At 43.1% G+C, this 25442-nt stretch overlaps 1 protein-coding gene and 1 long non-coding RNA gene across 5 annotated transcripts in view; one reads left to right on the top strand and one right to left on the bottom strand.

Moving 5' to 3' along the window:
- Window positions 1-25442, bottom strand: part of LOC115655544 (rap1 GTPase-GDP dissociation stimulator 1-like) — a 58284-nt gene that overhangs the window by 5461 nt on the left and 27381 nt on the right. For 2 of the 3 annotated variants that reach the window (XM_030571102.1, XM_030571103.1), the window contains 7 exons: window positions 23203-23331; window positions 21603-21728; window positions 20099-20242; window positions 17628-17759; window positions 12321-12455; window positions 7150-7275; window positions 72-211 (listed from right to left, as the gene is read on the bottom strand). In XM_030571102.1, coding sequence (XP_030426962.1) covers window positions 72-211; window positions 7150-7275; window positions 12321-12455; window positions 17628-17759; window positions 20099-20242; window positions 21603-21728; window positions 23203-23331 — 932 coding nt within the window. The remainder of the gene's footprint in view (window positions 1-71; window positions 212-7149; window positions 7276-12320; window positions 12456-17627; window positions 17760-20098; window positions 20243-21602; window positions 21729-23202; window positions 23332-25442) is intronic. The other variant, XM_030571104.1, reaches the window with a different exon arrangement.
- LOC115655549 lies at window positions 151-17501 on the top strand. Of its 2 annotated transcripts, none has more exons than XR_004001410.1 (3): window positions 151-238; window positions 15507-15583; window positions 16998-17501. It is a non-coding gene; the product is annotated as an uncharacterized LOC115655549 (long non-coding RNA). The 2 variants fall into 2 exon arrangements; XR_004001409.1 differs by having other exon boundaries at window positions 16993-17501.

Genomic DNA, 25442 nt, shown 5'->3' with positions numbered 1-25442 from the left:
CAAGGATTCCAGCCTGGCAGCAAGCACTCCTAACAATTAAAAAAAAAAAAATTATACCAGTAATTTCATACTTGGGATCTGCTGTACCGCACGAGTGATGCCAGCAATCGGTTTGCTTCTCCACGAACACCAGCATGTTCCTGGGCATCGCACCATTGCACAAGTCTGTTGATCAGCAGGGGGTCCTGTCCCAGCATCTCTGCAGTGTCAGCTGAAAAGAGAAGAATGGCATGTCCAGGTGTTTACTCAGAGCCTGTAGTACAGAGGATGCAGTCTAAAAGAGAATCCTTGCAGCTGTCTAATTCTGCTGATGTCCTCACTTGCCCTACTGAAGGATACTGCTATTCGGTGTGCATGGTACCACACTCTATAAACAAGCTGTCTGGGACTACAGTACACGTCAGTCAGACATAAGTTCCAAGAAATTAAAAAGTTATGTTTTAGAACAGGGAATGGGAGTTAGGATTCCTGCCACTTGGGCAAAATCTCCATTCTTATAAAAACTGGGTTGCTTCATTAAATCAATGAGGCTACACTGATTTATGGCAGCTGGGCTTCTGACCTAGCCACTAACTTACTGTGCAACCCTCGGCCTGTTACTTAAGATATCCATGCAGGAGTACAGAATGTGTGTAGGGGGGTATCATGGCTCCATCACTTTAAAAAGTGGGAGGCCCTCCCACTGCTTACCAGCTGCAAGGTTGAGTGACAGGAGGGAAAGGGTCGAGAGGAGCAATTGAGGCACAAGGTCTTGGAAGCAGGGCCTGCACTAGACACCTGCATTCCAAGCATGTGCTTGGGGTGGCTTTTTTTTTTTTTTTTTTTTTGCTCGGGTGGCAAAAAACGTGGAGCCAGCCCTGCTTGGAAGGAGGGGCACTGTGAGGACAGGACCTCAGGGAAGGGGTGGGACGGGGCTGGGCCAAGATTCAGGCACCTGTGGGCCTCCCACAGGAGTTTCTGCTGCTCCTGTACCCATGGCTACCTACCTGTAAAACAGATCTAATTTGTATCGTCTGCCTGAGCTGTAGCGATACTTAATTCACATCTTAAGTGTTTTGAGATCCCTTGAAATGAAAATTACTATTTATTGTTGCCTTTTATAGAAGGCATAAGGTACCTGCCCTTGTCTTATCTCCCCCATTCCCTCTGACTGTTTCTTCCACTCACTCTTTGGGCTTGTCTACATCACAAAGTTGCAGCGTTGGTGAGGGGGTTACAGCGCTGCAACTTAGGAGGTGTACACATCTGCAGGGCATCACCAGCGCTGCAACTCCCTGTTTGCAGCGCTGGCCGTACTCCCGTTTTGTCTCGGGTGTAGAGGATCCAGCGCTGGTAATCAAGTGTAGACACTTACCAGCGCTTTTCTTGACCTCCGTGGAATAAGCAGGTATCCCAGCATACCTGAGGAAGCCTCTGGTAATCAAGCTGGTCTCCTTCCCCGGTTTGCTCTCGCGTTCCCCGAACCCCGAGCAAGCAGGTCTCCTTCCCTGCGGTTTGCAGGGGGGTTCGGGGAACGCGAGAGCAAACCGCGGCGAAGCTGGTCTCCTTCCCCGGTTTGCTCTCGCGTTCCCCGAACAAGCAGGTCTCCTTCCCTGCGGTTTGCAGAGTGGTTCGGGGAACGCGAGAGCAAACCGCGGCGAAGCTGGTCTCCTTCCCTGGTTTGCTCTCGCGTTCCCCGAAACCCCGTGCAAGCAGGTCTCCTTCCCTGCGGTTTGCAGGGGGGTTCGGGGAATGCGAGAGCAAACTGCGGCGAAGCTGGTCTCCTTCCCTGGTTTGCTCTCGCGTTCCCCGAACAAGCAGGTCTCCTTCCCTGCGGTTTGCAAAGTGGTTAGGGGAATGTGAGAGCAAACCGCGGCGAAGCTGGTCTCCTTCCCCGGTTTGCTCTCGCGTTCCCCGAACCTCCGTGCAAGCAGGTCTCCTTCCCTGCGGTTTGCAGAGTGGTTTGGGGAACGCGAGAGCAAACCGCGGCGAAGCTGGTCTCCTTCCCCGGTTTGCTCTCGCGTTCCCCGAACCCCCCTTGAAGCCGCCCAACAGCGCTGCAGTATGGCCACATCTAACACCACTTGCAGCGCTGGTTGCTGTAAGTGTGGCCACTCTGCAGTGCTGGCCCTATACAGCTGTACTAATACAGCTATAACAACCAGCGCTGCAAAATTTTAGATGTAGACATACCCTTTGAGTGTTGTCCTAACTTTGGCTGTATGCTCTTCAGAGCAGGGACTGTCTAATACTATAGTCCAATGCCTCTAGCACAATCATTATTTGTATTGTGGTAGTACCTAGAAGTCCTAGTCATGGACTAGAACTACTCTGTACAAATTAAAAGATGGTCTGTGCCCTAAAGTGCTTAATATATAACTAGGACCGCGATGCTGCTATAATACTCCCAAGAAGAAAGGAGGGCTGGCTGGAAAACAATTTCATCTTATGCAAGATTTTGAGGTTCTGAAATTTTGTTTTTGTTCAGCATTGGCACAAATTGAGCCCCTTTAAACTTTTTGCAAAAAAAACCAGAGCTACACCCATCCAGAGCTAGGGTTGCCAATCCTCCAGGATTGTCTAGGACAACATTTCTCAAACTGGGGTCTGTGGACCTCTTGGGGTCTGTGAGGACACTCCAGGGGGTCTGTGGGCCCTACTGATCAACTTCTCTCAGCTGTTCAGCAGCATGCAGGAGGTGCTGAGACAGGGCACGTGGGGGGGGCGGGAAGGGGTAGAAAGAGGAGAGGTGGGGTGAGGCCTTGGGGGAAGTGGGGGGCTTGGAGCTCCACAAAAACATTTAAATCAAAATGGGGGTCCTCTGGTTGCTAAAGTTTGAAAACCACTGGTCTAGGAGACTCCAGGAGTTAAAGATTAAGCTGGTCTGGCCAGATTCCAGATAACCAAAAACTGGTGATTAGAGCACACCTATGGGATGTGGAAAATCCAATTCAAGACCCTGCTCCAAATCAGGAAAGAGTAGGGGACCTGAACCTGGGTGACATCCCAGGTAAGAGTCTTAACCACTGGGCTATTGGCTTTTATGAGGGTGGGCGGGTGGGGTGTCATTTGTCTATAACCATTCATCCAGAACCTAAGAGAACTTCTGGACAAAATTTTCATCAAAACTTACATTTTTGCAAAAAAAAAAAAAGTTTTTAGAATTTGACAAATCAGCACTTTTGGGGGAGACAAGGGGGTGTTAGAAATTGTCCAAAGATTCCTCACCAGTTCTATCTAAAACTTCAGAAGCAACTGGAAATTCAAAGTTACTTAGGAGAAAAATGAAATAAACTTTCTCAAACCTCAGAACATTTTTATTTGTCAGACTTACTTCAAATTTTGAACAAAATTTGCAGGAGGTTCTTATTTTGTTTGAACCTATTCACCCATCCCTCATCAGACCCGAGTCTTCTCATGAGCTATCAAGATGTCAGAAATTCTAATCTTTGTGTGTGTCATATAGAAACAACTCACTTGATAAACCTCTTTATAACAAAATGAGCCTCTGATTGTCTGCAGTAACTCTTCAGTGCTTCTGAAGAAAATTGCTGCCACAACCCATAAAAGTTCTGACAACAGCAAAAGAGAGGTTATGCATAATCCTGATGAACTCCTTTGATATCCATATAGTTGTAACACACACAGTTCCACAGGAACATTATTGCAATTTAATTTAATTAAAGCCACATTGTTACAAAGTGCTACTGATTAAAAATAGTTAGAATCTGGAAAGTGCTACTCAGTGCAAGAAAAAGTGCTGACAAAAGGGGGACTAAGGCATATAAAGTGTTTTGTTCTAACTAAATATGATGCTGTCTAGAGATCCACTCCTGTGAAGGTCTGAGCGTCACCAGGCAGACATTTAGTGCCTCAGTCCTTGTTGTCCGCAATAGAAGTTGAGGGCATTCAGTACTTTTGTAGGATAAGGTCTTAGGACTCCACAAATAAATGCCAGAGTTAAACCTGGAGATGTCCTTTCAATGTATATTTTTAGGAGATGAGGTAGGAGCAAGAGATGAGATGCAACTTGTGTCACCTCTCCTAAGCCTCACTGTAGGAGTAGAGTTCCCATCCACATGGCCACAGAAGCATTTAGTGCAGTAATTAATAGTTGGGGAGGGGTGCACAATGCCTTGTGCCCCATAGCCACAGGATGTAGCTACTCAACCTCCCCTCCCACTCCCTTAACTCCTCACTACGCACCAGCCAGAGTGGTCATAGAACAGACCTGTCCTTTTCTATCGTGTTTCAGCTTTAGCTCTAACTTGTAGTTTGTGATTCAGTTGACTTTAAAGACTGATCTATTCATTTTAGCTTTTCAGGAGTGGAGGTCATGTTGGTTGATTTTTTTGGTTGCTATGAGGCCATGATGTACACACCTAAGAAATCCGGGATTAAGAGGTGTTCCTTCTTGTCCTGCAATATTCCCTGCTTCATTTGGGCATGAAATCTGCCTTTTATGTCTTGAAAACAGGGCCGGCACCAGCCGACCAAGCACGTGCTTGGGGCAGCACCTTGGGGCAGGACGGTGCTTGGGGTTTGTTTTTTTTTTGGTTCGGCCGAGCGGCTCTGGAGGGGTTTGTTTGTTTTTTGTTTTGTGCGGGCAGCACTTGGGGGGCCAGGGACTTGCGCAGCGCGGCACTTAGGGGAGCGGGAGGCTTCGGCGGCATGGTGCTCGGGGGGGTGGGGACTTGGGTGGTGCGGTGCTCGGGGGGGGGTGTTATGGCAGGGCGGTGCTTTTTTTTTTTGCTTGAGGCGGCAAAAAAATTAGAGCCGGCCCTGCTTGAACAGAGTTCATTTGGTACAGGCTGTAGTGTTTGCCAAGCCTATTCAAAAAGTGTCCAATAGGAGCATAAGATGACTTTAACATCTACTCCGGATCCACATACTTAAAAACATGCTAGGGGTATGGGGAGGGAGAGCATTTAATATTTTTCTTCCATTTTCTCTCAGCCCCAGAATACTGAGGAAGGGTGGACAGGACAAAGTCAAAGTTGCAGCATAAACATGAACTGGTTCTCAGAGCTTCTGGACCTGTCCAAAGATCCCCCTTTCACTGTTTTTTTTTGAGTGAGGATCTCTTCACCCAGCAGAATGACAGAGACTTTCACTTACCACCGCAAGTCACTTCACGTGAGAAAATGGCAGTGGTTTGAGGACAGAATTGCTTGTGTTTGTCTCATGAGATCAGAGCAGTCCAGTTAGAGTCCAGACTGCTTTCGTCTAAGAGGTGCCATGTTGGCAAGTAAAACCAGTTTAAAAGCCTTGCTCAAGGCAGGGGCCCTGACCCAGTTCTTATCCAGTTGGACCTTCTGTTGACTCTGCTGGCAATAAAACACTAAGTCCAAGTCTAATTAGACACCATTTAGAAGAAGACATCTTTATATCTTCAGTTCATGGAATGTGGGCCTTCTGTGAATTGTGCCCACTTCCTAACATCTAGCTATTGCTTAAAAAGCTGCTGTGGCCATGTGGCTAGGTGCATAAATCCGTCAGTGTGGCTCCATCAGCAATACATTGGGGAAAGGAGTCACTGTTGGGAAGTACCTCCTTTTTGGTGGTGTGATGCTGACCGTGATAAGCACAAAGGCATCTAGATTGCTATAATTAGAGAAAAACATGCCTTTCTCAATTCTGCAAGCATCAGCATGCCCAGCAATTGTCAGAGTAACAAATTTACACTAGATAATGCCATTAACTAATTTAGTACGAACTTGTTAGTAGACACGTGCATGAGAGTGTTTCATGCGGTGTTAATTAAGGTCAATGTTGGCTCATGAGTAAATAGAACATAAGGCAATTAAAGACGGGCAGCTTCTGCGCTTACTACCATGGAAGGATAAAACTTAGGTAGCATTTTAGATTTTTCCTACTCTACATTAGAACATGCTACAAATTCAGAAGAGGATTCTTGTTTTAGCTAGTGCTGTCTCATTGGGGCCAATTTCTGATCTCACTTTTACCAATGTACATCTAAAATAATTGAACTGAAGTCACTGGAATCTTATTGGCGTACAACCAGTGTGAGCAAGAGCAGAAGTGGCCTCTTAGTCCTGATTCTCCATTGCCTTGAACCTGGTGTACTCATTTGCCAAATGAATGCAAATTGCTGCCAAACCAACTGTGGTACTTTATGTGAGGCAGTAGTGAATCAGGCCTATGTTTTCCCCACATAGCTGATGAATCTATCTGAGTTAAGACGTTACTCTGCGTGTGCCAGCAATATGTGACAGTTCTGAAATGGGAACCCATCACTCAATTTTCTGGATTTTTTTTCCTTGTACTGGTCCTTAAACCTGATGCACAAGTCTATGAGGAATATTGCTCTAGGTTAGCTGCTCATGTGCGCTGAAATAACTAAGATATTGCATCACAAATGCATGAGATTTGCTTTCTCATGCCATGATATTCTGGTAGGATAGTGTCTGTTTTGTGGTAGGCTGAATCACTGCATTATGGTAAATGGAGAGCACAATTTTCAAACTTGGATGCCTAAGCTGAGTACCCATTGCTGCATCTTGGTTCTCAAAATGGCCAATAGATGATTAAATGAGTGTTGTCATACTTCATGCCCATCTGTGTAGCCAGCTGTAGGCTTTGGGCTTCCAAACATGGAATTTAAGCACACAATATCATCCTGTTACAATGCCCAAAAGAGATTCAGGGCTTTTTAAGCTATACAGCCAGGATGTAGGATAAATCTGTAAGAATCAGGACCCTACAGAAATGTTTTAGAGTGCTAGAAACCTTTGCCTCCACTCCACATCTTCTTGTTTCTTTATATTCCCCAGTTCCACTGTTCACTCACTTTAAACTGTCAGATTCTAAATCTTTGCCTTGATTCTCCCTACCATTTTATGCTGGCGTAAATCCATTAAAAATCTCTTGTTCAGGCCTTAGTTATCTCTCACTTAGATTTTTGCAGCTTCTTTGTTCAGGCCTCTCCATATCTCATCTATTGCTGTCAAGATGCTTGAGTTTTTTGCTCTAGTAAACTTGACATACTGGACAAAATTCTTTGCTGTTTTAACTCTGCTGGCTTAATGGAGTTATCTGCCAACCAGTTGGCCCATTGTCTTTTCACATTTCCAAAGTGTATTTTCCCTTTCACTTGTAGCTCGCAAAACATTTCAAGGTGACATTAGTCTGTGCTCAGCAATTCTCTACCTTGACCATCTATTAACATCCGTAGTGTTCCAAGAAGTTTAAACTGCACAGGAGCCATCTCTGATCTCAAAAGCATCTGGATCCGCTCTGCTACGCCTTCCTCCAGCATCTGAACCTTGTTAGCAACTAGAAAATGGAACCAGAAAGAGAGAACTTTGATCATTTTGGAGAACATTAACTTGTAGCTCAAATACTACAATGATGAAGACCATACAAGTATCTAGACAAGTTAGATATATTCAACTCACAGTGTAACAGTTGCTTTTTCTGTGGTTACTGAACATTGACAAGGGGTAAGCCTGTAATAATTCAATTTGGTTCAAATAAAGGTCAGAATTGTCCAAATCTTTTGGTCTTATGCTGAACCACACATATCACAGAAACAGTGTTTTTGCGAAAACACATTCACTCACTCACTCACTGCGTTTTCAAACCTATTGGAATGTGGGCCAGGGTTCAGAAGATTGTGCTCTTTGTTTGTTTATCCCTATCCAAAAGGAGATGCAGTAAAAATAATTGATCTCAGTTTGGAGGGTGAAGTGCCTTTGTATTTGAGACACCTGATACCATTGCTTCTGTGCTCTCCTTCCCTTCCCAATCTTGTTTCTCTGCACCATTCTTCAGTGCAGTAATTTCTGGTAATGATCAGAAGTTTCTCTGGAAAAAGCCTAAATGCTGCTTAACTCAGCTACCAAAGACTTTCTCCAAAGTAATTTTATCCTCCCTTTCTCCATGTTTTTGTCTTTCCTGGGGCAACTGCATCAGGCAAGAATCCTTCTGCCCTTTCCCTTACCGACCTTGCAGGCATGCTGAGAAGCAGACACTAACTGTTAATTACCTTGTTTGTAATTTTCTTTGGTTCCAGTAGCACAAGCTCAAACCCCAGTCTCTTGATTGTAGTAGAATTCGCCAGGAAACCTCCCTCTGTACTACTCAGTTTGAATCAATTAACAACACCTCTTGTGCCTATCTGTAAGTTTTAGAACGTATCTAATTGATTTCCATCTTATGTTCTGTTTGACTTCTCTTGCAGTTTTATCTTATGCCCTTTTAAAGGTGTAGTCTGTGCAGTATTAATGCAGAAGAGGAGTATGTCGTCAGTATGGGAGCTCTGCTGATAATTTCCATATTTTGAGGTTTGCTTTAATGGTGATGGCTAGCAAAGACCTGGGATGAGAATAGGATTTCACAGAATTTATAAGTGCTGTGTTCTGCACATTACTGCTCCTATTAAGTAAATCACAGTGTGTGGATTTTCTTTCTTTTAAAATTCTTCAGTTGCTTTTATTAGTTCCTTTCATGCAGCCACTGGTAACAGATAGATTTCTTTATATAGCCCTCATCTATGATTTTTTTTTTCCTTTTTATGTTCTGATGCACAGCTTGTTAGTTTCCCAGAAGAAATGCACTCTTCAAAAGATCAGGATATGTTTGTAATAGATATTTGAACAACGAAGATTACCAACATTAAATTAGATTCTAGATCAATGCACAAATATCTGATAACACATAGTTCAACACATTTAAAGTACAGCTGCACAAGCCATTAAGATTGGCTGGCATTTAGGCTATCCTAACAAGGAAGGATATAAGAGGAATTAAACTTCATCTTGTTAGATCCTATAAACTACGCAAGGTCTGGGTCATTCACTGCTTGGTTAAGAAATCTCCAAGGGACATTGAGGTACTATACTACAGAAAGTGGGATTGGGGATTCATTAAAGGGGGTTCTTTCTCTTGAGTTGGTATCATACCAATGTCCCAGACTGCTGTTAAGGAGAACTGAGCACTGGAAGAACTAGCTTTCAGATGAGAGATTAATCAATATCCTCGCTACTTGTGATCATTAAAGATCCCACAGCACATAGTACAAGAATAAAGTCAATGAGAGTTTTTGAAGTTTTGAAAATCTCACCCTACATTCTAATGTATGTAATTACATCCTGCCTACCTAAATTACCCTCATTGTTTCAGCTGGATAAGGTATTATTTCCCCCTTCCTGGCTTAAAGTGTTGTGTATCGCTTCTCGGGCCTCTGGCTCAGATCAAGTGTAGTGCTTCCTGATCCCACCCACCGTACACCCCACATTGGGGGACCTTACAGACTGTATATGTTATGTGCTAACCAATACCCAAATACCAGCATCCCCCTATACTCTGTATGTTGCCCCCAATGACCAATAACTGACGCTTTTAACTCTTTGTATCATCTTTATTTAAATTTGCTCTGTACTGTTAAACAGCTGTTAAATTTCCTCCCAGAGACTGCAGCAGCAGTGTTTGTATTCCAAGGTCAGACTGTTTGTTTATAAAGGGCTTGTCTACATCACAAAGTTGCAGCGCTGATGAGGGGGTTACAGCGCTGCAACTTAGGAGGTGTACACATCTGCAGGGCATCACCAGCGCTGCAACTCCCTGTTTGCAGCGCTAGCCGTACTCCCGTTTTGTCTCGGGTGTAGAGGATCCAGCGCTGGTAATCAAGTGTAGACACTTACCAGCGCTTTTCTTGACCTCCGTGGAATAAGCAGGTATCCCAGCATACCTGAGGAAGCCTCTGGTAATCAAGCAGGTCTCCTTCCCCGGTTTGCTCTCGCGTTCCCCGAACCCCCGAGCAAGCAGGTCTCCTTCCCTGCGGTTTGCTCTCGCGTTCCCCGAACCCCCGAGCAAGCAGGTCTCCTTCCCTGCGGTTTGCAGGGGGGTTCGGGGAACGCGAGAGCAAACCGCGGCGAAGCTGGTCTCCTTCCCCGGTTTGCTCTCGCGTTCCCCGAACCCCCCTTGAAGCCGCCCAACAGCGCTGCAGTGTGGCCACATCTAACACCACTTGCAGCGCTGGTTGCTGTAAGTGTGGTCACTCTGCAGCGCTGGCCCTATACAGCTGTACTAATACAGCTGCAACAACCAGTGCTGCAAAATTGTAGATGTAGACATACCCAAAGAGTCTGCCTTGTGCTGCTCTATGTAGTGCAGCAGTGAGGAAAGGTGCCACAAGATCCTGGGAAGGAGCTTTTTAAAAAGCAGATGCAGGATAAGTACTGTCATTGCCAAACCAGGGCCTGTGCGCATGATCCTAAGGTTTAGCCACTGAAGGGAACAGGTTCCTGGTTAAAGTCAAGCAGAGAGACAGTGGAAGGTCAGCACTAAGGAGCTCCAGGAACTGGAGAGCAGAAACTTTAGGTTAGTTCAGTCAGACCATCAGTAGAATGCGATGTCAGTAGAATAGCTTATTAATTTATGCTGTATATAAGCATGGTATTATCTCAGCATTTCTGTGCTAGAAGCCTTCCCTGAAATAGGAAGTAGTGCTCAACCATCTGTTACTTCTAGGTTATGACTAATAAAGCACCTTTCTTTGCTTTAAACATTCGTCCTTCTCTGTGCTGCTGCACCACAACATAAGAGCTTCCATGTAGGAGGGTAGGTATATGACTTGTCTGGGATTTATATGCCTGCATAGCATGGACATCTTGTGCACTTGACCCTGTTATGCACTTGTAACTAAAGCTACTTTGCAATAATAGCTATTTGCAGTAATAGCTATATTTGTCATGCAATGCCAGATTGTTCTTAAATGAAGGAAATATGGTTTAAATATAGATCAGGATGGGAACTGGATTTTCCATTTTGTGGGAAATTCCATTATTTAAAAAAAACTGTTCTAAAATTGATCAAAAGCAAATAATGACATTTCCCAAAAGAGTATTTTTATCAAAACATTTAATTTGGATTTTTGATCCTTTTAAAACTTGCAAAAACTTGTTTTGGAAGGTTGTTTAAAAAACTGAAACAGCGAGTTCCAATATGTCAAAATGGGATGTTTCAACATTACTGAAAAGCTTCCTTTTTAAAAAAAATTTTTAACAAAATTGTCAAACATTTTAAACACTTTGATTTTGATTAAAAACAGCTCTAGTTAAATATGCCATAAAATTGTTGTACACTTTTAGCACCAAGAAACACCTGTATGTTGGGCTGTATCTACACACACACATATACATACATACATACATACATGCTGGTTTATGCAAGATGTTGCATTAGAAAATTTCTCCTCTTCACCTTTCAAATGAATATCACCAGTTTAGAACAATTGACAGGGACTGTGCTATGAAGTACATTGCATTAAAAAAACAAACAAATACACACACACACACACAGGTTATGGCCAACTTTATCACTCTAGTTTGATCAATAGACAGGCCTCACCCAGTTCACCAGGGTAGCCAACTTTAAACATGAGTATTGAGAGAAATGAATGAACTTCTGAAATGAAACATGTTTTCTTCAGAGAGATCATTTACCAAATATTAAAAGGAGGCAGTGGAGAAGAGGAACAAGGTCTAACTACTAGTCAATAGGAGAGGGATACAAATATATTCCATGGCACTAATTTTGCTTTATTTTGACAAACTCTTGGACATTTTTAGCATAGAAAGTCACCATTTTGTGCTTAGACAAGTTAAACAACCTAGTCAGTTTAGTATTGAGAGAGGGGACCGGGACCTTCAAGAACACCCTGTTGCTGCAGCTAGTAGTACAGTGTTGGTGGCTCTGGAGTTGGCACTTTTTCCTCTGAGCCAGTGCTGAATCAATGCCCCAACATCATTTTAGGTTGCACTGTACTGTTAGAAGTGTTCTGACAAATTAATTCCTACTCTCAATAGCACTCCCAGACAGCAGAGCTGCATTTGACATGAGATGATGTATTTATTAATTATCTCAAGAGCAGAAACTCTACACTGCAACATATAGGTCAAATTTTAACTGATTCTAAATTAGTACTGGTTTCAAAGAAGGAGAGGAGCAGTTTTGTAAAATCCCTTGAAGATATAATGGGATATAATTCCTTCCTGCCTCCTACACTGCTTAAAGTGTATCTACTGTTCTTCATTTCCTGTCCTGTTATATAGTATTTGTGAGCAATGTTAAGCCATTTCAGTAGTGACTAATAAGATCCCTGAGAATAATTTCAAGCTCCTTAACTTTCTGCACATGCGTAGTCTCCGTCAGTTATTCACATGCATGAATTATTTTGCAGGAAAAAAGCTCAGATACCTGTCAGAATCTGAAAATGCACCAGAATCTGTGACTTCAGTGGATCTACACTAGCATTGACCTGTCCCTCCATGGACACCAGTTGTTTATGGATAGGAGATTGTCCACCAGCTCTGTACCTGGGATAGCAAGATTTCGAAGGGCACTCAGTGCAGCATGTTGGACAGAAACGTCCCCATTGTCCACGTGTTGCTCTAAAAGGTCCAAAAGCTGAAGTACCACTCCCAGCTGCACCATCCGTACGCAGTTGCCATCTTAAGAAAGAGGGGGAAACAAGCATTCAGGAGGAGAGATCAGACACAGTGATAGTTGTAATGCCCAGCAGTGTTCCACTGGGGAACACCAGAAACTATTGGATGTTTTGGGGTTCAACAGGGATCACCTTTTAACAAGAGCAATAGCAATCCTCAGCTGCACAGAACTTGCCCTCATGCTCAACAAAGGTGACTTTAAGCTACCTTTACACCTGCCTGAGCTTGCTTCCAGTCAAGTTAACTTATGCCAGCTAAAATAGTCTGCTAGGGCTTTGGACTCACCGTCTATAGATCCCAGTTTACCCTTCAACAATTCCATGATGGTAGAATCCTTTGCTGCCTCATTAGGGCTGCTTTAATGCCATTCAGTGCCACTTTAGAGGCACCAACAGATCTTGGGAGACTGAGGATCTGGCTCATCTAGTGTGAATCTGATCTCACTTACACTGATTTTACACTGCTATAACTCCACCAACTTCAGAGGAATTAATGCTGATTAACAGGTGTGGGAGGAGAATTGGTTCCATAGTTACTTTAGCCTCTTCAGTGTAAGGGACCAAATTCTGATCTTGCATTTATTACACTAGTTACCTGTTTAACACTGGTAAGAGTTGGAACAAAAAGAAATCCCTGCTTCATATTGCACTTTCTCCAAAATACCGTCCTTAGTGATGTACCTATCATGAAACTCTTCTGTCTTTGTTTTCTGTGTATTACACTGCAATGGGATGTACCAACTCTGCACTGGCCCAGCAAGGGTTAACCACACACTTTGGGCCTGGGAGGCTATGCTCCCTTGCCCTTGCTGGGCATGCTCCCAGTGGAGAGAGCATAGAAAAGGATAAAGCTCAACTCACTCTGAGGAGGAGAGCAGATGGGTGCTACATGTTCCTGCCAGAGCCCCTGTGTGAAGAGGCCACTGTGGCACCCTGGATAACCATATGAGATGAGGGAGACAGGAGGGCACTACCCTTTATGGGCCTACAGGATTTGGAACCAAGGTAGCCAGTGGCCCAGGGAATGCATTTGCTGATATGGGAACCTGAAACCAGGAAGGCTGGTTCCATGTGGCTCTGGGTTGGGACCTAGTAGAGTAGGGCAGGCTCATGTCCCCTACCCTAACCCCACACTGGCCTAGCAAGGGCTAACCTCTCTTTGGCCTGAAACCCTGCTACATATACCTTTTATTTCTAAGAACCCTTTTGTTATCAGAGTTGCTGCAGCCTCCTACGGAAGAAAGACATGAAATTGTGCTCTCAGGGAAACTTTCCTTTAGATTCTTCTTGTGCTTGTTCTAAATTCTCTAAATCCATGTCTTCCCTTAATTCCTGTGTGTCCAGGATATTCTTCCCCAAGAAAGTGTGGTGGAGTTACATGCCCTTTGGTGCAGTAGGGTGTCTATACAGCCAAAGAGCAAATAATTTTTGCTAGTATAATTATTGGCCCAGAGGAAAAAAGTCATTTCTGGTATTAGTGGTTGAACTTCACTATAGTCAGGACAATGCTTTCAACACCCACCCCCTTTTAATGTAAATTCAGATTGGTAAAATATGGGAAAGAGACCCGAGTACTGCATACCACAGGCTGGTATAAATCTGTGAAGTTCTAGTCACTTCAATGGTGCTATACCAGATGAGGATCTGCCTCTAAAAGAGGGTTTAAATCAGGGTCAGGCAAACTTTTTGGCCCAAGGGCCACATCTTGGTATGAAAATTGTATGGCGGGCCATGAATGCTCATGAAATTGGGGTTGGGGTGTGGGAGGAGATGAGGGCTCTGGCTGGGGTGCGAGCTCCGGGGGAACATACTGCTGCTTGCGGGAGATTCAGCATGCATGTGTGGAGCAGCCTTGGACTCCACTCCCCAGCTGGAGCGCAGAAGCATGGCACGCCCCAGACCCTACTTCCCAGGAGCTTGAGGGCTGGTTTAAACAGGCTGGAGGGCTGGATGTGGCTCCTGGAGTGTAGTTTGCCCACCCCGGTTTAAATCCATTATACAGTTAACAAAATTATTTCAACTCTTTTTTTTTTGGTGGTTGTTGTTTAGAATTTACCTCCCTGCAACTTATTGACCTTATTTAGCTGCTTCTAAACCAGGGGTGGGCAAACTACAGCCCGGGAGCCGCATCCCTCCCTTCAGACATTTTAATCTGGCCCTCCTGCTGCGGCTGGGGAGCAGGGTCAGGGGCTTGCCCTACTCTGTACATGCCATGGTGCTGCGCAGCTCCTGGAAGCAGCAGCATGCCAGCTCCTACACATAGGGACAGCCAGGGGGCTCCGCATACTGCCCTTGCCCCAAATGCTGCCCCCGTGGCTCCCATTGGCCTGGAACCATGGCCAATGGGAGCTGCAGAGGCCATTCCTGTGGATGGGAAGGTGTGCAGAGCCACCTGGCTGCCCCTACATGGAGAAGCTGGAGGGAGGACATGCCTCTGCTTCTGGGAGCTGCTTAAGGTAAGCGCTGCCCAGATCTGCACCCCGACCCTCTCCCAAACCTGTGCTCCAGTCCTGATCTCCCTCCTGGTCTCTGAATCCCTTGGTCCCAGCCCAGAGCATCCTCCTGCACCCACAACCCCTCACCCCAGCCCCACCCCAGAGCCTGCACCCCCAGCCAGAGCCCTCACCTACTCCCACACTCCAACCTCCAATTTCTTGAGCATTCATGGCCCGCCATACAATTTTCATACCCAGATGTGGCCCTTGGGCCAAAATGTTTGCCTGCTCCTGTTCTAAACCATGGGATTAGTTAATGCCTTTTCCACTGCAATGTGTCTCTCTTCCTGATCTATGCTGAGGGAATGCAAGATTCTTTTCATAGGTTCCTTTTTGATGTGTGTCTTTAGCATCATCATTACTATTGCATTTCAGCTAAACTATATTTTCCTTTGTTACATATCTCAGTTGAAACTTGTCAAATACTTGTGACATTTAAACATGTACGTGTGAAAACTGACATTCCTTCTGATTTTTCAAATTTTATTCAGGAAAAATTCTTTCAATTTCCCTTCATTAATGCAGCTTTTAATGGTGACATTTTGTATGTGATTTCTCAGACATGCTCCCCGGCAAGATCCTGGGTATTTTGAGATCAGAGGCCTGAGAAAATTCACAAGGCTCTTTGGACGGCCATGTATCCTTTCAGGGAAATAAGTCAAGGGTTTTGTTTGACAGAATGTTACAGATAAAATATGTAGTGTGAGGTTTTTTTAATAGGCTCAAGTCTATACTGAAATAGTCTCACTTTCACTGAACTTTAACTTTATACACACACAAACAAGAGAAAGAATGACAAATACCCTTCCTCCTCTAGTAATATGCAAACAGCCACAATCCCTTTAGTGGCCATCTTTCTTTGACTGTTGCAAAGCTCCCAAGTGGCTCGCTCTTTCAGTGGATTTTTGCCTGTATGGTGGCAGCCTTGACCGTGCCTTCAATTTAATGGCTCACAGTTAAAACTGGCTAGGAATAGCTATTTTCTCAGCTGCAAAAGCTGTCATCTTTTCACTGCCTCATCAGAGGTCCCTTAGCACTGCAATCAGATAGTCACAGGATTTCTTTACTTAGATTAAAGACTGTGCATCCATCAGCAGCACAGACTGAGGCCAGGCAGGGATTATTCACTTCTTCTACCCAGAATGTCTAATGTGGAGGGTGGAGGGGGTGGCACAGGGGGAAGAAGGAATTAAAATAAAAAGTCATTCAGCCAAACATTAAATCTATGTTAGCAAGTTTTTAAAGGCATAGAGGACATTTCCAGTGAGCAATAATGTACAGTGCTCACTGCCAGCTAAAATGCAATCAAGAACTCAAGCCTGTGGGGGGGGGGGGGAGAAGAGGGTGAGAACAGAAAAAGAGTTAAGGATGGGGCTATGTCATTTGTTAAAATGACTGGGCGGCTCCATTAGCTCTTCCAGTAGAACTAATCAAATATTTTATTATGACTACCCACAAAATGTAGGAATTAATCTGGTTTTGAGCTGGGTTATAAAAGCTCCACTGTGTTAACTGGGAGTTTTTCTATGGCCGGCACCGTCCAAGGCCTAGCTGTTAGAAACCATGTCCTTTTAACAGTGCTATCAATATAAGTGCAGTTCATTCCTGCCTATCCCATAGGCAATGCCATTTTATGTTTCTCTGCTTATAGTCCTTAGCAATCACTGTTGCTTTCTTTGCACTGAGGGTACGTAGTGTGACAAAATAGTCTCCCTTGAAATTTCATTCCTAATTTCAAGCCACTCAATTTTTCTTCTGAAATGACTATGGGTAAAATGTTCCAGAGCAAGTAAGTCTCTTTTGGAAATGGGCCTTACACACTTAGGAACCTGCATCACTTAGTGATTTTGAAAGTTTTATCCTACATCAGAATGAAGGGAAAGTGGGGTGTACACAGAGCCCCTGACATCAGGGGAATAGGAGGCACTCAGAGCCCCTGGCAGAGGAGGAGAGAGTGGGTGGGATGCATGGAGTCCCTAAAGTAGGAGTGGGTGGGAAAGGTTGCATGAAGCCTCTACTATGTGCAATGACCTTGACCAACAGAAGCAAAGCGTTCAACCCTCTAGTAACAGCAAGTGACTAAGTGAAATGAGGCCTAATAGTCCACCCAATGGCCTTTGGAGAACTTTTCAAGACTACGCCTGGTTAATTTCTAGTTTCAGGGAAAATTCCAGGTATCAGTGGGAAGAAGTCTGTTTTGGTGACCACTGGAAAAATGGAACACCAGAAAAACCTGCTTTCCTCACAGGGTCTATTTGGTGCTGCAGGCTGAGGAGCATTGTGACACCAGAGGTAGTTCAGCCAATCAGCACTTCCTCCCTCCAATTCATTTGCATAGTTCATTTCCATTGAATGAAGTGAGTTAGCAAATGAAACTGCAGGTCAGGACTGAGGTGCTTTGACATTTGTGTGGGGGCTGGGGTTCAGGACTGGAATAGTGGAAGATGCTTTAGTACAGAAGCTATATTAACTGAGTCTGAGTAAGGCTGGAGACTTGCCCACACAATGGACCTTGAAATGATTAGCACCTATAATGTAAAGATACATGCATCACCATTGAATAGGAAAACAAAGTGTGAGAGAGTGTGCCATGAAATCTAATAGTATTGCACTCTCTGATAACAAACAAACAATACCACCCCTCTTGGTCACTTTGATGGGTAATGAATAAGCAATCTTACCATTCCTGGCAAAGTTAGCAACAGCCAGTGCTCCTGTCAGCTGCAGCTGGGGGTGATTGGATGCAAGCCAGGTACCAACCTTCTGGTAAATAATGCCACATCCATTAGCAAACATCTTCTGCATGGATTCATCTGTGATACAGTAAATGAAGAGAAGCCTAAAAGCACATCTAAACCCTACTTTGCATCTATTATAGAATAGTACTGCTCAAGGTTTCAGAAGTCTGTAGATTATTGTTTCCTCTAACAGAACATCAGAGTTGGCAGGAAGGTGAAGTGAAGGTTATAAAATTTATCATCCCAGATGTCTTACACTAATCCACATGCTCAATATATGGCTAGTAGCCTTATACAAGTTTTCCCACACTACTTTTAGCTATATGCTCCAGTCTTGCATGAAAGGACCATCCTCTTCAAAAGGTGTGAACTTATTCAGCCTGATGGTAGTCCACTGGGTTTCTCCCAAGCAGAGGCATAATACAATAGCAATTGTATATGAAGATTTGGAGGAACAGAGCCGTTCATGCTGTGTTGAACTGATGCTTGTATAAATCTGTCCTGCAGAGTGCAAAGTGCCTTCATCTTCTCATGAAATCAGTACCTTGCAATGTGATCACAGTTGAGATAAAGGCTAGATCGTGTGTGTGTGTGTGTGAGAGAGACATGTAATCCATGCATGGAAATCTCATAGGATTTACAAGTGGGGATTGAGGGAATCGTATGTATCTATTGTGTTTCCAAGTGTTTGGTGTCACTACGTTACTCATTGAGATCTGCATAGGCTAAATGCAATCTTAAGAATGAAAGCCATAGATTTGTGATCTGGAACTAGTTCTTTATACTGAGAAATCCAAATATGCTATAGTGTTTAACTCAGAGAAATGTTTGCCACAGCTTCATAACTTTTCTTAAAAGTTTAATTGTAAGTTACGTTGAGATTTTGGCGAAGGATGCAATGTAAATGCATGATTCTGAGCAGTTATTAATTCATGTAGCCCTAAATGCTGCAAAGTTATCAACCATACAAGGCCATCTGAACCAAATTACAATTAAGATCAGCAGAGAAAGCTAACATTTTTCTGCTATACCTTATGGTTGAGTATGGATTCTATATCTCACAGATCTAAAGCAGTGTTTCAGATGTCTGACATTTTATGCTCTGCTTTCAAAAGCTGCTGCTGGACTCTGTCCCTTTTCACAGTGCAGCAGTATGACTGAGGCCACGTCCAGACTACCCACCGTATCGGCGGGTTAAAATCGATTGCTCGGGGTTCGATATATCGCGTCTAATCTAGACGCAATATATCGATCCCCGAGCGCCCTTATATTGATTCCGGAACTCCATCAACCCCAACGGAGTTCCGGAATCGACAGGGAGAGCAGTGAACATCGATCCCACGCGGTGTGGATGGGTGAGTAATCTGATCTTAGATATTTGACTTCAGCTATGTTATTCACGTAGCTGAAGTTGCGTATCTAAGATCGATTTCCCCCCCTAGTGTGGACCAGCCCTGAGGAAATGAAAAGGTCTAGGGCAGCAAAATGTATATTCTAGAAGGTTAGTGTTCTCCATTTTCAGTACATAGAAACATGCAATACAAAGCAATTTTAAATTCTTATGTTTCCTTCCTTCATTAATTCAGATGGCTGAAAAATACTTGGTCCATTTTTGAACAATGAATGAAGAATACATCATGGGTATTTAAATGTACTGAGTGAGTTAAGGTGTATTGAGGGGGGAATTGAGAACACTAGTCTATCAGATTGCCATGTCAGAAGCCAGTTTACTTGAAAGGACCCATCAGACTGTGAAATGTCTCCATGAAAAAGGGGACAGATACAGGGTCTTCATGTAGACCTATGACTGCATTAGTCAGCAGCAGAGCTTAGTCTGTGGAGACTGATGTAGGCACTGTCTGTGCTACAACAGTAGTATTTTTAGTCCCTCACTTCACATTATGGGCCAGATTGTGGAGCTACACTGGTTTACAGCAGCTAAGGATCTGGCCCTTTAAAATTGGAGGTTAACTCAAGTAGTATAATATGGTCCTGTATCTGAGCTTTTCTTACTTTTGGGGAGGACTGTAGATTTCTGGCTACCCACAGGAGTCAGGTTATCACAAAAGTTGGAGAAACCCAGCTTTAGATGGATTGGACTGACGCACAAAGCCACAATTAAGAAGGCAGTACCCTATTCTATTGCATTTCTAGCCTCTGTCTAAGAGCAGGCATAGTGGCATTAAATGCCCGAGGCAAAATGTATATATGCTTGAAGGAAAATATGGCAACATGAGCATTACAATCATACTGTAAGTGGAAAAAAAAGATAGCTATTCTATCGAGAAGAATTCCCCCAAGGAATCTTGAAACAACAGGCTCCAGCTGTGCCTGCAGAAAGGAAATGAAAGCACAGGAGCAGATGGCAATCCCTCTGCTAATGAGACTTTCTACTACTTTTCCATGCATCTTACCTCCAAGGAGCAGAGAGACAATGAGATTTGATGCAGCCTTCACACTGCACATATCTTCTGCCTGTGAACTGCCCTGGAGCCTCAGCAGGATCTCTGACAGTGCCTCATGCACACCGGCCTCTACCATTTGCACTTTCAAAGCATCTGCAGAGGTCAGGAGAACATGCAAATTAATGGCTTCTCTTTGGGTCACTGCATAAAACGTGAATGCAAAGAGGCTAAATCCCCAATAAATTTAAATCAGGATGTTTCCAGGTGCAGTAACTTGTGGGACTCTTGTTCATAAACAGAGCTGTTGCCATTAGAAAAATACTACACTCACAATAAATACACCTTTTAGACAGATCATTGTAATTTTTTTGAGCAGGGGGAGGGAGAAGATGAGGCAACTGTGGAATTTCTATTGCAATTTATAATGTTTTGTACTTTTAAAAAATTACATTTCAGATATTCTGTGTCACATACTTTATAACTAGAGTGATATTTTTGATAATTGCAAAATACTAATGTGAAAGACAAAAGTATACTTTAATAGGTGTGCATTGGTGTTGCCAGCTTGCAACTTGGCAACACCATGGCCATATTTCTCAGAGTGGGGGATTTTTTCCCAGTGGTGTTAATATTGAGTTTGAACAAAACTAACAGCTTTGGTAATATCTCTAGCTATTACTCTTTTCACTCCAGTGTGGGGAATGCTGTCTGACCACTCACTCCACTAGACTTTCTGGTTCTGATAAACCCTGAACAAATTGTGAGAGATAGCAATGTCTTGAACAAACAAATAAAAACACTACAAATATTTTGATGGAGGAAATGAAAAACTGGGCCATTTCAGGCACCCTAAAGAAGTTCCTTGGACATCATATGAAGACAGGGCCCTGGATGTGTGATCTCTTTAATTATAAATAAATACACAAAGGTAAACATTTGGAGTTAGAAATATTTCTGGAAATACCATATCAATAAAATTATTGATTTAGCATTACTTCAGTGAATCAAATGATAGTTACACTAGCCTCATTAGTCAACCACTGCCGATTAGGATTGTTTTAATAAATGGGTGGCTTTTATCTCCATTTATACCCATTACAGTTTTTGAATATATTTAGGATAAGCTCCAGTAATTTTTCTGAGGTCCTAGTAATCTTCTGCATTCCCATACAGTATGGAGGCTGTGTGTATCATACCGAAAGTTATCAAAGGATTCATTTCACACCACTACCTCACCATATATTTTATTCAGGCTCATTTCCTCTTCCACTGTCCCACAGATCCACATTTTAAAACGATGGGTGAAATCCTGGCCCCACTGAAATCAATGGAATTTTTCCATTGACATCGATCTGGCCAGGATTTTGCTCATCGTTTTTGTGAGGAGGGGCTTATGTTCCTGCCTCCAGTAATGGAATGCCATTGAAAACCCCAGAGTGTTCATTGTAGCCATTATGCTAGTATGTATCCTCCCTAGTAAGGAGCCTAGTTGTCAAGATAAGAGAACCCTTACCATTCTCTGCTAGCAGCTGTAGAACCTCAGTGATGGTTTCTATCCTCTGATGATTCTCTGCCCTTCTCAGCTGCTTCACTAGATGTTCAGTAACCTTTGTCTTGCTTAGCGCCTCCTTAGCTATCTCTGTGTGGATAATAATGGCATGATTTTGTATGTTTTCACACCTAAATGTAATATTGTTTAAAAGAAAAATCTCTCCCTAGAGATGAGTGGATGCTACTTTGAATCTAGTTGCCTTGCTAATTTGTTCCCCCCCCCCTTAAATCCTTCCCCTCAAATGATTAGATGTTACATGTATGAAACAAACAATATGCCTCATTTTTCTTCTGCTGTCTAATCCAGTTGTGTAATTCCTGTGGCTATGCCTTTAATAATGGTCAAGCAATCGCTGTCCTAACTCCATTGCATTCAATGGCAGTAAAGAATTCATCTTGTGGTACATGCTGTCATACCACTTTACCAGAACATTTTCTATGCAAAAGAAAGTATCCCAGCAAGAATCTAACCAACCTGTTCAGGATGGGCACTTGTAGAGCTTGTGTGGAAAGCTTTTCAAAAGCTTTTAATATATGTGCCATAATGCCATGAGATATAGAACATTTAACAATTTAAGAAAATATGTATAAAGGACATGGCTGAAATAGAATATGTCCAGAAGGCAGTATTGCCAACATTAAGAGTTCAGAAAAAGTCAGCCCTTCCCCCAAAATCATGAGATTTTTAAAATTCTCATGATTTTTAAGCCAAAAACCCACCGGAGGTTTTTTTTTAAATTTGTCTTCTGTTTTGTGAGCTTTTAGGGTTTTTGTTTCAAAATTTTTATCAGCAATCAAGAGGGACAGATTTTTTTTTCCAAACCAAATTTGAGGTTCTCACAATCACCACAGAATCGCCATAGTAAGAGAAATGAAAGACTTCACACCTGATTCTTTTCTCACTAACTTTGTATAAATCAGGAGCAACTCTGTTTGTTTGAAGTTAGTGAAACTACACCATTTTTAAACAAGTGTAAGTGAGAAAAGAATTAAGCCATTTTATTAAGACCTATAAAATGATGAATGGTAGAGAGAGAGAGAGAAGGTGCATCAAAAATTCCTAGTGTCCCTTGTCCCATATGAGATACATGAACAAAGATACTTAATTAAATTAAATTGCAACACATTTTAAATAAAAAGGAAGTACTACCATATACTCTGTGATTGAAGTCAATAGAGCTACATCAGTTTACACCAGCTACATTTCTCTGGGAATAGGCTAGGACATGTATTGAATCTTAATTATTTGTGTGTGGCTGGTCAGCAACTGCTACAGGTTCTGGTGTTTAGTTATGAATGGTTAGAGAGTATATTTAGGTTGGCCACAAGGGGGCACATAGCAAGGAGGTAAACCTCTGTGTAACAAGAAATAAAGACAGTCTTGCATTTATCCCAACTGCAGGTTTCTAATCTCTGTGCAGAGATTTTGTCTGATGCTAAGTCAAAACATTTGCCTACTATGGCCAACCGTACTTGTGGAAACACTGCCTAAGAACAAGCCAGTGGTAGCATGAGAAAGGAAACCAATACTGTTGCAAATCTGGGAGTGTTTTAATGCCCACCTAGGTTTGCAAGATTGCATAAGGCCAACAAGTTGACATGGACAAGTGGCTCACTGTCTGGGTAGTCAGTTAATATCCTGACCAGTGATGTGATCACTCCTGTCTCCACCAACTGCTCCTGAAGGTCACCTGGAAATCAAAAGCATACAAATGAAAGGCAACAGGAATTTCATCTTGTATTAATCCATCGTTATACCAACGAGGGCCTGGAGGAGGTATCACTAAAGAAAGAATTAAAACAAAATGTTGCTACAAGATACAGACTGGAAATAAGGTGCAAATTTTAACTGAGGGTAATTAACCATAGGAACAATTTGGGTTATGGTGGATAATCTATCACTGGAAATATTAAATTTAAGATTAGATTTTTATTTAAAAAAATGCTCTAGTTAAAACAGGAATTAATTTAGGGGGATCAAACTTTGATCACACTAGTCCATCCATTCTGGCCTTGTATCACATGATCTTGACTCCATTATCCTTCCAAACTAACAAGAGTCTTACCTTGCCAATGCAGGGTTGTGCAGGGTCAGTAGCTGCATAGAGCTCAAGGAGGGAAGTTTGTGTTCCTAGCAAGAGGAAGGCATGCCAGTACTTTGGATAGAGAACAGTGTCTGAAGGCCCTAAGGTGAAGTGCCGGGACACCAAGAGAAGAGGCTGAGGGAAGCACAGCAGTGATAGAGGAGTTAAGAAGACACACCACATGGCGATTATTGACAGGGTCCCTGGGTTGGGACCAGGAGTAGTTGGCAGGCCTGGGTCCTCACCACTGGAATTGGCTGGACAGTTGGACTGCAGTACTAACCTGCAGAAGGGGGGGAATACAGATGGTGACATGACCAAAGGGCTGTGTCATGAAGAAGATGCCACAGTCCCTGGAGTGATATGGGTCAGAGAGCAGAAGTGACAGTGGGCAAGGCACCATCGGGAGAAGGTGTACCACCCTAAAGAGCTAATCTCCAAAATGGTAAGGAGGGGGTATGGTGAATCACACCCAGTCATACTGTGGTAAATTGTTCTAATGGTTAACTACCTGCACTGTTAAAAATGTATGCCTGGCCCTCATGCAGGTGTATGAGAGGGGGAACAGGCAGAAACTTAGGTAGGTCCCTCAGTGTATCAGTCCGTACAAATGAACTGGAGCATCAGGCATAGAGGTCGTTCTGATTACTTTACCCACTGGAGCAGGATGAGAACTAGCAACCAGATTGTGACTCTGGTTCACAGGCTAGTTCCAGCTGTGCTCCTGGGGCAGTGCAACCCTGTATCTTGCATGAAGTTTGTGACACTGCCAAAACTTAGCTCTTTGCATTCTAGAATAATTGTGGTTGTTCTGAGAAGATGACTTTATGAAAGATAAAGGTTCTAAACATGTACCATTACAATATGTTCTCTAGAAGGAAGACAGCATTATGCTTTCATATTGTTTAAACAACTGTTCTCTTTCAGATGGAGAAGTAATCTGTGCTGTTCCAGTGCCAAAGAGTCTCAGGACATATAACAGCACTTCAGTTTAGCACCTCTCTGTATGGTGTTTTTATGTCTTAGAAGCCAGATCCTCAGCTAGTGTATGTCAGCATAGCTCCACTGAAGTCAATGGAGCTGCATCAGTTTACAAGAGGAGGGAATCTGGCTCTAAATATACATTGTTATTTTCCCACTTATTTATGGAATTTGACAGATTCAGATAATTATAGCTATTCTACTTCTGAAGCATCCAACCTGCCTTATCTACAATATTTAAAATCCCAACATGTTGCACTGTTTTGGGTTTCATCAAAATAAATCCAAGATGCCACAATATATGCCTGGATTTTTCCCTATGGCAAATTTTCCTAGCAGTGAAACAGCATAGTTTTTATAAACATGTTTTACCATGAGAGGCCGTGCATTTCAGTAGGTAAAGCAATGGATTGGGAATCAGAAGAACTGAGTTGTCTGCTACTGACTTCCTGGGTATCTTGATCAAGTCAGTCCATCTTTGTTTCCCTTCCTCCTTTTGTCTTCTCTAAACTAACTTCTTTGGGGCAGGAAGTGTCTCTTATTGTATGCATGTACAATGCTTAGCACAATGGGGCCCTGATCTCAGTTGGTCTCTAGGCACTATTGTAATAGAAATAATAATTACAACGTAGTAAGAGGCAGTTTAATAAAACATGCTGTTCCTAAGTGAAAGCTACTCAAATGATTTGGCTGGGGGGTTGATATTAACTTACTGTAATTACAATGAGTAAAAAAAG

This window comes from Gopherus evgoodei, chromosome 7 (assembly GCF_007399415.2).
Source record: "Gopherus evgoodei ecotype Sinaloan lineage chromosome 7, rGopEvg1_v1.p, whole genome shotgun sequence".
Lineage (NCBI taxonomy): Eukaryota > Metazoa > Chordata > Testudines > Testudinidae > Gopherus > Gopherus evgoodei.
The sequence above is the reverse complement of the archived record's forward strand: the minus strand, read 5'-3'. Positions and strand labels throughout refer to the sequence as shown.